This window comes from Rhinolophus sinicus, chromosome 10 (genome assembly GCF_057876585.1).
Source record: "Rhinolophus sinicus isolate RSI-liver-muscle chromosome 10, RSI-T2T, whole genome shotgun sequence".
NCBI lineage: Eukaryota > Metazoa > Chordata > Mammalia > Chiroptera > Rhinolophidae > Rhinolophus > Rhinolophus sinicus.
Window position 1 is genome coordinate 13,345,450 of NC_142510.1, and position 14,690 is coordinate 13,360,139.

General features: G+C 41.4%; 1 protein-coding gene across 4 annotated transcripts in view; it reads left to right on the forward strand.

The window, feature by feature from the left end:
- CREBBP (CREB binding lysine acetyltransferase) overlaps positions 1-14,690 on the forward strand; it is a 128,128-nt gene that overhangs the window by 14,261 nt on the left and 99,177 nt on the right. For all 4 annotated transcript variants that reach the window (XM_088801285.1, XM_088801286.1, XM_088801287.1 and 1 more), the window contains exon 2: positions 9,877-10,586. In XM_088801285.1, the coding sequence (XP_088657411.1) occupies positions 9,877-10,586 (710 nt within the window). The remainder of the gene's footprint in view (positions 1-9,876; positions 10,587-14,690) is intronic.

Sequence of the window (14,690 nt, forward strand, 5' to 3'; positions counted from 1 at the left end):
TAACAGTCACGGATCTTTCTACTGTCTCCATAGTTTTGCCTTTTCCAGAACGTCATATAGTTATATAGTACATAGTCTTTTCAGGTTGGCTTCTTTCACTTAATAATATGCATTTAAGTTTCCTTCATGTCTTTTCATGGCCTGATAGCTCATTTCTTTTTAGTGCCTGATAATATTCCACTGTCTGGATGTTGGTGTACGTTTTGGAGTCAGTGCATTCATTTCCTGTTGTGGGCTCTCACCTAGTCCACACGTTTCCGTATGTTGTCCACTGGCACCTGTAAGTCCAGAATACCTTCTTTCTCCTTCTCCTCACTTGGGGTTACTGCCTGCCAGCTATAGCTCCCAGCACTGGGGCCAGAGGGCCTGGTCTCGGCTTACTAGTACTTAGGCTGTGGCCAGGTAGCCTGAAGTGGCCTGGCACCTGGGGTGGGGGCTGATTCTGCAGAGATTGGATCCTAGCTCAGCCCCCACATTCATTCCTCCTCCCCCAGCACCAGTAATTGGGTTGCAGGGTGGATAAGCAGCTGATTTCAGCACTTCACCTGGGTCCTGGCGCCCCTGTCAACTGTGGTGGTGGCGAACAGCAAACCCCTTTCTGCTCCCTCTCCTCTAGACCATCTGGTTACCGTTTAGGGGCTGCTAGGTAATTTATGGTCAGTCTGGTGGTGGCTTGCTGCTGTGACAGCACCTTCTGTTCCACTTTTGTCCCCTGAAGGCTTTTCTCTACCCTTCAGGACCGAGGGAGGCAGCACACAAACCACATTTAGGAAACTTAAAATTGTCCTCACTGTCTGGGAATGGCACGTTCCTGGAACTTCTAGATAGAACATCAAATGAAGATAAGAAGAGGCTGGCTGTGATTCTAGAACTCGGATGATATAGGGTCCAATGTGACAAAGACCTTTGAATCAGGACTGTCTTGGGTCCTTAATTGGAAGGTAAATAATAAACATTGAATGAAGCAAGATTTCTTGATACCTGAAGCAGAGTAACCATGAGTGCATTTGGGAATGAAAAATAAAATGTTTAAATTTTCATAGTTATCACACAAAGTAGATTTTGCCTTTCCTGGATAGACTTATTCTTGATAAATTACAGATGCTTCTCGACTTGCAATGGGGTTATGTTCGATTCATCCATTGTAAGTTCAAAATGTCATAAGTCAAAAATGCATTTAATTATACCTAACCTACCGCACATCAGAGCTTAGCCTGGCCGGGCTTGAACGTGGTCAGAATACTCACATTAGTCTGCAGTTGGGCAGAACCATCTACCACAATGAACACACTGTAGAGTGTTGGTTATTTACCCTCATGATTGCTGTGCTTTGCTGTCACTGCAGCGTATCACTAGCCTGGGAAAAAAAATCAAAATTCAAAGGATGAATGTGTATTGCTTTTGCACCATTATATAGTCAAAAAATTGTAAGTCGAAATATTGTAAATCAGGGACTGTATACAAAGTGCAGTTTCATAAATCAGGTATTTCTCCTCTGATCGACATTACAGCTTCTAAGGTATTGTAGTTTTATCTCAGTTAGTTCCAATAGCTTGGTTTCCTTCCTCTCACTTCAGACAGTATAGTTCATGGTGTTTAAATATTTAAAGGTACTTACTAGGCAGGTTTCCATCTAAAGAGTCCCCATGGATGCATCCTTTTGTAACATGAATATTCGTCCCATAAATTGCCATAAATTGGTGTTTAACAAATTGAATTGTCTTACAACCTGCTCACAACATTTGTATTCAAACTAGAGGATAGAATTGGGTTTGGTTTTTTTTTCTTTTCTGTCATATGCTCTGCTTTGTATGATGACCAATTATTTAAATGGGCTTTGACAGTGACCTTCCCCAAGAAGTCCATTGCTTGTTGAGAGCATTCTAATGGGGTCCTTCCTCCTGAATTGAATTCACACCTACGGGGGAATCCTGCCACCGTGCAGTTCTTTTTCTTGATACTACAGCAAAGTCAGTTTGTTGTGCCTGCTTACCTCTGCCGGTTTGGAATGTTCTTTTTTCTCAGTGTCCTTTCCCTCTGAAATTATGCTCCAGTTGGTCTCTTATTTGAAGCTTTTCCTGTTTCCATTCACTTCCTCATTCCACTTGGCTGTAAAATCTGACGTGTATGTGTTACCAGTTTTGTTTGTGACTTGGTGTCCATGGTCTGCTTTCCTCAATGAGATTATAATCCTGGCTGGTTGGTGGTGGTGGTGGTGGAAGACAGATTTTTATTCCAGCCTCAAATAAGGCCAGTCAGCCTCGCCTGGAGTGAAGGCCGGAGACAGAGCAGGGACGTGCTTCCACTGTAGGAAGGCCTGGGAGGAAAGCCATTGCCCAGCCAAGCCTGCTTTGGCTCTTGAGCAGATAGTGATTCTGAGGAAGGGCAAGATTTTTTGCTCAATATAAGATCATTGTTCAGAATGAAGTAAAACTTCATTATTCTGTACTAATTAGGGGGTGGTGTATCTGCATAAAAGAAGCCTGAATCACAGAAGATTTTAGAACGAATTTGCTTTAATTGTTTCCTAATAGTCATTGTAAAAAGAAATAAACGTTAAGCTGTCTTTCGGGAACTTGTTTAAATGCCTAGATAAAAATTGTAATGGCATAAATGCTAATAAAATAGTGCTTTTTTTTCTTTTCCTTTTCCTTTTCATTATTATTACTATTATTTATATTTTAATTCTCCATTGTTGGAGAATTGTTTCATTATTTACACAATGCCCAAGAAATTTCAAAGCTTTTATTCTATAATTGTCGCAGATTATTAGGGCTTTACCATAGAGAAATGGCAGTTGTTGACCATGAACCCTGTACGAGGCATAAGGTACCAGGTCCTGACACGTAACCTTGGAAGATAGGTCTGTGACAGTGATAATAATGCCTCATATTTATTGAGCCCTCGCTGTTGTATGGCAGGCTGAGTGCTGTATACATAGTGCATGATTTAATTCTTTCATCAGTGATGCTACAGGCAGATCCTAATTTCATTTCTGGAGCTGAAGATGCACACATAGGGCGGTAGACTTGTGATTGACAGAGACGGCGCTGAATCAGGACCTGGCTGGGTACTTTGCTCGCTGCCCCAGAGTGTGCTTCCTGTGTTGTAGGTATCTGACTGGTGCTGTATTAATACACGCACTGAGGAGATGCAGAATGGTCTGCGGGTCATCTAAATACTGTATTACTCAGCGTTAGACGTGAGCTTTTCCGTTGTTCTTGTTGGATCAATTTTTTGTATCCAGTTTTGACTTAGGGATTAATTATTTTTGTAAATTATTCCAAGGTGAATGAATAAAAGTGCTTAGCTTTTGAAAGATTTAATAGACGCATTTGAGTAGTCAGAGTGCAAGGAATGCCAAGGAAAATCTGGAGAAATTATGCAAAAAAATTTCAAGAAAGCTGAACTTTTTTTTTTTTTTTTTTTTTAAGGGGATAAGGGTTTGCAGAGAGAAATAAGAGGTACGCGAGGTATGGAAGATATCTGTGGGAGGGGAGTTTCATGCTTGGAAGTAAGGAAACATGAACACAAAACAGCATCTAAACTCTAAACAGAGTTTATTTTTCACACTTCCATTTCTCATCCTACGTTATGCCATTTAATCTTTGCATCAGCCGCGGGATAGAGGGTCCCTGATGCTGAGGTGTCGCTACTGGAGAGTGAAGCAGACCTGAAGATAAAGAGTTGTGGGGGGAAAACAGACGAGTAGAACAATGTAACATTTCAAAGTAATTGATTACTGAACTTTGTTCTCTTTGTTTCTGTTTTAAGTAAGTAGTAATGAATGTTAAGATTGCTACTTTATGTCTTTGGCTAGACAAGTAACTTCTTTAAATTGATGTGGTGTCTCTTCTGTAACTGCACTCTAATTCGTTCACTCATTTAGTATGTGGATGTTTGTTGAGGGCTTAGTTATATGCCAGGCAGCTTGTGCTCAGCAGTGGGGAGACAGGAGCCTGCTTTCGTGGTGCTTACAGCCTCATGAGTTAAACCGGGAAGTTGTAGTACGATTTTTAAGACCAATGGAAGGTGTGATAAACTGATCTGTACATGCTTTGAAGAAAAGTCAGTTCTGCCAATACAGAGAAATCTGGGGCTCCAAATGCATTTGAAAGAAAAAAAAAGTATAAGGTACTACGACAGAAGAGACTTAGAAAACCTGAGGAAAGATGTGTTTTGTGGATGATTTGTTTAGCTGACACATTTGAAACTTTTTTCAAACAAAACTGTTTCAAATGTTATTTGGAGTGGAGAGATTGATTCAGCCACTGCTATTTGATTCTGTAAAATGAAAAGCTTTTTTCAGAGTACCTGAGAGCAGTTCATTCCTTGTTTAAGGTGAAATACTGATTTTTGATAATGATGAATAAATGACAGGCTGTGTTTGCTCTAATATTTGCTGTGTGACAGTCTCCTGCTAAGGGTGAACCCCTAGAATGCTGGGTGCCTGCTGGTTTCAGGCAAACTCAGCCTTGTTCTCTTCCGGGCCCCCTGCTGAGGTGGCTGCGGAGAGGAAGGAATGTACCTGGGATTGGAAATGGTAGTGCTCAATCTTGAATTGTAGGAATTTCCCATGATGCAGATTGTTATTTCTCAACCTGAGTGTTGGGACACTGGTGTGTAGAAAGCGCAGCTGTGTTATGTTGCAACATCCTGGCTTTCCTTGTTCACTCTCCTTTGTCACTTTTTTGAACTAGAGAGTAAGAAAAAGCTGTGACACTAGGGTTTCCAGGCAGGAATTCCCGCCTGTTCTCAGGATTTTTTCCCCCGCCTTCCCATTCCTGAGATAATAAACTTTTCTGTTCTCCATGATGAATCGTTTCCACAAAGTGATGGCCAATACTACAAACCAAAATCGGTCAAGGAGCCGATTTTCCCGATTTCCCGACCAACTTTTCTCGGGATTGGGGAACAGGAAAGTGAACAAAATTCGGGCAAGAATTCCCACCTGGAACCCCCAAGTGACATTAATGGTGAGAAGATGGGTGATGGTGTGGGTATGGATGTGCCTTCCACAAACCCTACACAACCCATCTTGTCTTTCTAAAAAGCCACACCTTGTGTATTTGGTCGTGTACATGTTCATATGTGCTTAGACTGGTGGGTAAGGGCATAAGTCAGCCTCGTCAACCTTCCTCGCACCCAAACAGTTGTGAGATGTGTTTGGATTGAAACAGGGTGAGAAAAAGTGGTCAGAGTGGACAAAAAACGGCAGACCAATAAAAAAACAAAACCAAAACAGGAGCTCAAATTATAATGCCCTATAACAATCGTAAAAGTTATATGTGCATTTGGCCTAGAATTAGAGTAAACCACAAAAGAAAATTGGTCAGTTTGAGAGTGGAAGGATGGTAGGTGAATATTTAAAGGTAAGACATTTTCAAGTTTTCATGTAGGATTAGAGTGGGCTAGCCAGTGTCTGTGACACAGAGTGCTGCATCTGGCTTTCATCATGCAACCCTGGGGTACTGTTGTCCCTGTATTACAGGTGAGGGAATTACAACTCAAGATTAAGCAGTTTGCCCAAGGACAACGGGGTAATTGGTTCAGTCAGGATTTGAACTCACGTGTTCCAATTCTAAGTGTTCTTTTTCCAGTTCTTACTCTGGACTAGAGACCCTGACATTGCCGTGTTTATCTAACCATTCTCTCGGGTTTACCGGCAGTTGTCCTGTTCTGGCCACCCTTTCTTAAGTAAGAAAAGTGCTTTGGAATGCTGGGAAGATCCAGTCGGGGAGTTTAGGACCGCCTCTTCATCCCCTCCCTTCCCCACAGAGGTGAGAAAGGAAATCCCACCTCTGTCATAATGGCTTCCACTTTCTGGTGTAGATGAAGTTTCATTTTCGTGTTTGTATTGTAGATTGAAGCTTTGCATTTAAAAAATATACACACAATGATTTTTTCTTTTAAGAGTACTGAGTAGAAATGTGTGTGTGCTTGTGGACAAAACCTGGAAGGACACAAATTAAAATGTTAGTTATATTTGAGGCTTGTTTTGTTTTTGCTTATTTCTTGTGCTCTTTCTATCTGGAGACCTTCATGAATCTCCAGATTCAGGACAACATAGTGGCATGAAAGCTATGAAATGGAACCTGCAAAACCATGTTGAGATGCAGAAGCTGGGTACTCAGCAGCAGCAAGGCCTGGTCAGTGGTTCTCTCGGCTGTCTGCTGTGTCCAGGAGCCAGCTCCTGCTGTCTCTTCATATTTACGTGTCCTGTAACCATGAGGAAGCAACCCCAACAACTGGCCTGTGCTCTTCAAAAATGTCAGTTTTGAAAGACAAAGTTCTTGAGGAACGTTTCTAGGTGAAAGGAGAAGACAAAATCATGATAACTAAGTGCACTGGGATCCTGAATTGGATCTTGGATCAGGAAAACAATTGTGGTAAAGGGAATTATTGGGACAACTGGCTAAATCGAAGTAAGGGCAATCAATACATTAAGTATTGTATCGCGGTTCAATTTCCTGAATTTGATCAATGCACTGTGCTCGTATAAAAGGGTGTTCTTAGGAGATGGGATGGTGAAGCACTTGGGAGGAAAGGATCATACTGTGTAGCTTACTCTCAGCAGGTTCTGCAAAAACTGTATGTTTGTTAAATGTCATTTCTTACAGTCAGGTGAGAAGAAATACGTATGTGTTAAAGGTGGTTTTTAAGCATGTTATGTACAGAGAACTTTGGAGGCTGAAAATGAGGACTAGTCCTGCAGGGGCAGCCTAAAGAGTGTCTTCACAGTCGCTGTGTCTAATCTGAGTGGGGCTGGGGTGAGGTTTTCTATCGAGAGAGTGCATCCAGAAGGAAGATTGCTGATGCTGTGACTGTTTTGGCTTGAAGCTAGGATGTGTCAGGAGGTGCTGGGGGGTGGGCGAAGAAGGGCTGAGAAGTGGGCGGGGGCCACATCCTGATGGCCACCGATGCCATAGGAAGGCTTTCAAACTGCATCCATAGACATGATGGAGATATCAAGATGCCTTCAGCTGCAAGTTACATTAACCTCCAGCTAGAATGGCTTAAATGGTAGGAAGTGTATTTTCTCACGTAACAAGTCTGTGGATAGGGAGCTTCCAGGGTTGGATAATTCAGCTCAGATGTTTGCCCTTTTTGCTGCAGCCATCCTTTGTGTATGAATGGTGTCTCCTCTCCTGGTTGAATACGGCTGCCACAGTTCCATGATGAAATCTAGTAAAGAAAAGGGAGCTCTCTTTCTGAATAGCCCTTACTATTAGGAAGGAAAACCTTTTCTAGAACTGTCTTGGCTAACTTGTCTTCAATTCCCTTAGTTGGGATTGTGTCAGCCTGCAAGGGGAAGATGATTGTGGTGTTTGGCTTCTCCAGTCGCTCTCCCTCCTGTAGCCAGGAAGGTGTTGCCCTTTCTGAGAGGATCCTCTGAGGCAGCCAGCTGAGGGGGTTGTTGTGTAAGCAGCCATTAGGGTATGTCTGTCACCATGGAGAAAAGAATCTTCAATTTTTTAACAGTGGGTTGTGGGAGGGGGAGTGGCTGTGTTAAATTTAAAAAACAAACAAACAAACAAAAAAAGCCCACGTGTACTCATCCTCCCACCACTTTACCAGGACAACTCTTTATTTTGGGCATATGATTTTCCAGCCACTGCCCATATGCATATCCTTTAGTTCTGATCTTACTCTAGGTGCCATTTTGCATGCAGTTTCCATTGGAATGTTTTCATACAACATATAAACATTTTCTTAACATTTTTACAGTCTTCATAGTTATTTTAATAGATGTATGATGTTTCACAGTATTTTACAGCAATTTACTTAATCTTGTTATTGGATAATAATAATAAAGACTAATACTACCCACTGGTTAAATGCTTTACATGTATTAATTTAGTCTTCACAACAATCCTATGTGGTATGGTGGCCATTGTCACTCCCAGTTTCCAGATAAGAAAACTGAGGCACAGGAAGTCTAAGTAACTTATCCAAGGTCACACAGCTAATTGGGGAGCTAGTGGCAGAGCTGGGGTTCAAATGCAGGCAGTCTGGGTCTAGAGTCTGTAACCACCAGGTTTAACTGCCTCTGGGTATTGTTTGCCCCTTTATTTTTATTTTTCAATTACATTTGACATTCAGTGTTATTTTATATTAGTTTCAGGTATGCAGCATACTGTTTAGACATTTATATAACTTAAGAAGTGATCCCTCCAATTAGTCTAGTACCCACCTGGCACGATACATATTTATTACAATATTGTTGACATATTCCCTATGCTGTACTTTACATCCCCATGGCTATTCTGTAACTACCAATTTGTACTAATCCCTTCACCTTTTCACCCTGCCCCCAACCCCACCTCCAGTCTGGCAACATCAAAATGTTCTCTGTATCTCTGTATCTGTGACTGTTTCTGTTTCATTTACTTTGTTCTTTAGATTCCACATGTAAGTGAGATCATATGGTATCCTCTGTCTGATGTATTTCACTTAGCATAGTGCCCTCTAGGTCCATCAATGTTGTTGCAAATGGTAAGATTTCACTCTTTTTTTGTGGCCGAGTGGTAGTCCATTGTACAGATGTACCACCTCTTTAACCAGTCACCTCCTGATGGGCACTTAGATTGCTTCCATATCTTGGCTATTGTAAACAGTGCTGCAATGAACATAGGGGGTGCATACCTTTTCGAATTAGTGTTTTGGATTTCTTCGGATAAATATCCACAAGTGGAGTTGCTGGGTCATAAGGGAGTTCTGTTTTTAATTTTTTGTGGAACCTCCATACTGTTTTCCATAGTAGCTGCACAAATTGGCAATCCCACCAATAGTGCATGAGGGTTCCCTTTTCTCCACATCCTCGCCAACGCTTGTTTGTTCATTTATTGATGGTGGCCATTCTGACAGGTGTGAGATAATATGTCATTGTGTTTTTAACTTACATTTCTCTGCTGATTAGTGATGTTGAGCTTCTTTTCATGTATCTGTTGTTTGCCCCTTTTTGATGTTACAGATATGTTGACTGCATTTCGTGTCCTTTGCACATGTGTACGTAGCCAGGTTGTTGTGGGTTGAAGCATGCATGGCTGGTGAGGAACCAGAGGTGACACTTACAGACCACATGCGAGAGAAATGTGACTTTGAGAGTGGCCAGAAAAAAGGAGTTGCTTTAATTTTCGTGTTTGAATCCCAGGAAGAATGATCTATTTTGTTTACTGTTTACTCTTCATTTGTGATACTTACCTGCTTTTGTCCTTGTGCATTTGTACTTGGGAGTAAAGGTGCTTCTCATATTTCTTTATGATTGACATTAACCCCTTTCATATGATGCAAGTATTATTTAAGCTCCAGTTTTCTTAAACTGTTCTCAGTATGTCTTTATTATTATTTTCTACAGCATCAGCATTTTGAGAAGTCTCATTTTCTTTTAAGGCTAGGTTTTGGGGTTTTTGTTTGTTTGTTTGTTTGTTTTTTGATAATTTGATAGGTAGGTTTACTTTAATTTCCCCAAATTGCTATTCATCTAACGTGATGCCCAGTTGCTTTTTACACAATATATTCTTAAGCATTTTGACATTATAATTCAGTGTTTTTTAAACTTCCCATTGTTTTCCTTTAATTTGTATATCTGTGTTTGTCCCCATGTCACATGATTTGTTTTAAAGTGTATGATCAAAATCTAATAAGACTGGCCCTCCTCTTGTCTCTGTTTAAGTTTTCCTTTTTCAGAATTTGAAAAATATTCTTCTGTTTTATTTTCTCAAATGAACTTTCAAATCATTTTGACATTATTCTTAAGATATGCTAGTGTTCCATGTTACGGGCTGCTTTAGGTTAAGATCATAGTAGCGTATGACAGTTGGAGAGCTATTACTGTTGCTTAGTTTCTTATTTCCATTTCTGCTTAATTTCTAGATTTTGGATCATTGTTTGACTTGGAGAATGATCTTCCTGATGAGCTGATCCCCAATGGAGAATTAGGCCTTTTAAACAGTGGGAACCTTGTTCCAGATGCTGCTTCCAAACATAAACAACTGTCGGAGCTTCTGCGCGGAGGCAGTGGCTCTAGCATCAACCCAGGAATAGGAAATGTGAGTGCCAGCAGCCCCGTGCAGCAGGGCCTCGGCGGCCAGCCTCCAGGGCAGCCGAACAATGCGAACATGGCCAGCCTGGGTGCCATGGGCAAGAGCCCTCTGAACCAAGGAGATTCTGCAGCCCCCAGCCTGCCCAAGCAAGCGGCCAGCACCTCTGGGCCCACTCCCCCTGCTTCCCAACCACTGAATCCGCAAGCACAAAAGCAAGTGGGACTGGTGACCAGCAGCCCTGCCACGTCGCAGACCGGACCTGGGATCTGCATGAACGCTAACTTTAACCAGGCCCACCCAGGCCTCCTCAATAGTAACTCTGGCCATAGTTTAATGAACCAGGCCCAGCAGGGGCAGGCGCAAGTCATGAATGGATCTCTGGGGGCTGCTGGCAGAGGAAGGGGAGCTGGAATGCCGTACCCTGCTCCGGGCATGCAGGGGGCCACGAGCAGCGTGCTGGCCGAGACGTTAACACAGGTTTCGCCGCAAATTCCCAGTCATGCGGGACTGAACACGGCGCAGGCGGGAGGCATGACCAAGGTAAGTGTTGGTGCTTTGAATGCTTCCTACTAATCAGGGGCTTCTCCAGCCGAGTCATGGGGTAAAATGGGACAACGTGGCACCTTCCTGTCCTCCTTCAGGCTTTCCTCTTGCCCCGCCCACTTGGAAGAGACAGATTGGGTATCTGGAGCCCTTCTTTCTGGGATAAAGATCTCTACCCAAGTCTTTAAAATGGGAATTCTTAAACCAAAAGTAGAATAATGTGCACGTCAGGCAGTTGAAAACTTAGGAAATGCGTTTGAATTGATTGCCAGCTTTCAGCTTGTGAGGAAAATGTATGGAAATAGGACCATATGGTTGAAAGAAGCATTTCTTCTGCTGGGAATCAGCTTGTTGTATCAGTGAATCTGGTAAAGGCTGCTTTACCCAGCTGGCCGAGTGCTTACCCTCTTACACCCTTTTTACAATCACTAGGTAAAGTGTCTGTTGTCACAGTCTCCATTTTAACAACCAAGAAGTTGTGTTCCATCCAGGCTGGTCAGCTACTTACCACGGTTAACAGGGAAGAGCCACGGGCCCTCGGGTCCCAGAGGAAACTCAGAGCAGTGGTGAGATCCCTGAACGACAGCATCAGCGTCACCCGAGAGCTAGTTAGAAGTATAGAGCTCCTGACTAAGAACCTGGGGGTGGGCCCGGCATTCAGGGTTTTAAGAAGCCTCCGGGTGGTTGTGAGGCCTGCTCTAGGGAAAGGCCTGGGCTGGGGTTTGCAGCCACCAGCCTTGCAGCTGGTGTGGAGAATAGGAACCCAACTTGAAGAACCGGGAAGGCAAATGCCCAGATGGATGTGAGACAACTGGGAAAGATGAGATCTGACGAGGGAAGAGAAGTGCAGGCTGATTCCTATTGAAGGGACAAATGCCGGCGGAAGCGCTGAGACAAAAACGGCTTCTAAACTACAGCTCACGAGTGCACCGACTTCAGGCAATATTTGGTACAGCAAATTCCAGAACAGGAAAATGCTTTGGGCTGTTCTCTGAATTTGATAAGTCCCGAATAAGGAAAAGGGAGCAGTAAGAGTAGATCCCAGTTTCCCCACAAGGTTGATTACAAACATTAGGTGACAGACACGAAGTCCTATGACTGTCTTCGGTAAGGAGCAGATTTTTTTAAAAACCTTAAGAAATAAAAGTGAAGTAATTCCCAACGTCAAAATTGCATTTATCTCTTTTGAAACATTAGCAAAGGGGAATAGGAACTTAATTTTAGTTGTCCCTGGCATTTGGAGAGAGGTCTGTATATGCTCGTGCCTTTTAGAGTTGCGTTGAGAAGGGATTTCTGATGGGTTTAGGATTCCTGGATAGATAACTTTGTTTGTTCCTTCCCGATTCACTCATTCCACTCCGTGCCACCCAGTTACAAAAAACTTTATCTTGGGGAATTTAAATGATTCACAAAAAAGTAGACATAATAGTATGATGCAAGTGTTCTCAATCTTTTTATAGTCTTAGGACTCCTGGATAATCTAAAAAAGTATCGAGGGCCCTGAAGAGATTTCTTTAAAATATGGATTGTATCTATTAATATTTGCCACACTAGATACTAAAGCAGACTTTTAAAACACAAGTACGTATTCCATTAGCCATTAAGCACAATGACATCACACGTCACAGAGCCTCTGGAGAACAACTCTCTTCTTAGGAGAGAGTGAGGGTGAAAAAGGCCAAGAATGTCTTAATGTTTTATGAAGCTATTTTGGGCCCTTGACTGTACTTGGAGAGCCATTGATAATGTGTCCCTAAAAGTTAGACTTGGCATACCTGAACATACGTCATTCTCACATGTAAATACCTGAACAATTTCTTCACATCATCAAATGTCCACTAAATATGCAAATTTCCAGTGGTCTCCTATGTCATAATTTGTTTTCTTCAGATTATTTTTCAGCATCTGAATAACTCATATTTCAGTCAGCTGATAGGGCTCTTGAGAATCTATCTATTAATCTCTATGATCGTTACAGTTTATTTGAATCTGGTTATTCTGCTTGTTTGTTTTTTATTCTGGGGAGTTTCCTGCAGTCTGGGCTTTGCTGATTTCATCTCTGTCGCTTCGTGTTCCTCTGTCCACCCAGGTTTTTCATTCAGTCCTGGGGTTCTTTCCTTTGTACAGAGTGACCTCCCTTTCAAACAACACTTGGTACGTGTTCACTATTTGGAAAGTAAGCCCCTGTAGTGTTGGGTGGGCGGTCATAGTCATCTCTGTTGCCTGTAGGTAACCCCAGAAGGGTGACGTGAAGAAGGGGCGGGGACTGGCAATTTTGAAAAATTGTCACGGGACAAAAGAACTAATAGTGGTGGGCAAATAGTAAGAGCAGGAGACAAGTTCATTTTAAGCCATTCTTCTCTAGAACATAATGGTAGCAGAGCTAAATAAGATTTTAAAACGCACAGAGGGTAAAATTAACTTTTATAAAAGACAATTTTGTTTAAAAAATTATTACATAGGAAACACATATTTTCTATAAAAAGATTAGCTCTTATCATACCTTACAGATAACTACTTATCTGCAGATACATTTATTAACACACACTCTTTAAATACCAAATGGAACTAAACTACATAAGCATCTGTGCTGTTTTACCTAACGGTAGATACATAACACATATACATATAACAGCATGAGAGTACACACAGATTTTTCTTTTTTTTTCCTACCGATAGCAAAATATCCCATTATCTGATTACCGTAATTTATTTATCTACTCCTCTGATGATGAACATTTGGGTTGTTTCCAACTTTTCATTAGTACAAACAATGCAACGAGCATATCCTTGTACAGGCAGTCCACACACATCCTGGGATAGAGTCTGGAAAAGGAGGTTACTGGGTCAGACTTTGTTAAAAGTTTTGTTTTTAGAAAGTAATTATACACATGGTTTAACAACAAACACCTGCCGCCCCCAGTAGCACTAAGGGTAAGAACTGAAAAGTTGATCTCCTTTAATTCTGGACCTTTTTTTCTCCCAAATTCTCTTACTAAAAGGCAACTACTATTTCTTATCTATCCTTCCAGAGATGGTCTGTGCATATAGAGGTGTGTGTGTGTGTAGATGGCTCTACTAAACATAAAGAGTAGTGTAGTATAACTAAGTGTGTGTGTGTGTGTGTGTGTGTGTGTGTAATACACCTCCTTCCTGCCATCTAACAGTAGTTAGGCGTTATTCTGTGTTAGATAGCGCTCTCAGTCCTTCTTACTAGATATGGTGCCGAAGTAGCTCCTGATTAGGTATCTTAATTTATAGGACTAGTGCCCCATTGGCTAGACAGTTAGGCTGTTTCCAGTGTTTTGCAGTTATAACAATTTTGATTTGTGTATACAGCTTTGTACATCTGAGTGTATCTGCCGGATAAATTCTTGGGAGTAAAATTTCTGGATTAAAGAATATTGACATTTTAAATACACATATTGCCAAACTTTCCAAAATATCGTTCAAAGTATATCCTCACCAGCAGCGAATGAGTCCCGGTCCCCTCAATTCTCACCAACGCTGATATCATTCTTTTCTGTTTGCCATTCTTTTACGTGAATTGTCTCTTAAGCAGTGTCTCTTCATAAGTTCATGGGCATTTGTATTTTGTTATTGATCATATTCTTTGTTTTCCTGATGCATTATTTCCCATTTCTTGTTGGTTTATATTCTTAATACTTGTATAGTAAAGGTGGTTTAAGCCTTTTAATAAATGCACATTTCCCCTTTTTTTATTTACTAACGTCTGCTGTACTAGGAACATGGCCACATAAATTTACAATGGGGTAGTTCTTGTGATAGATGTGTTTTTACCAAATAGATGTTTTTGGTTTTTATAGAAATACATTTATCTGTTTTTTATGGCTTTTGGATTTTATGTCATGTCTGAAAATGTTTTCTCTATTACAAAATTATGAAATACTCTCATGGATATTTTCCTTTTATACCTTGGATCTTTAACTCAGAATTTATTTTGGCTTGAGTGAGTTATAGAGATCGAGCTACATACATGTTTTCCCCCCAAAATTATAGTAATCCCAGTACCATTTATTTAGATATTGCCAGTCTAGCTTCCCCCCACCCCCACTAATGTAACATACCGTTTTTGGTATA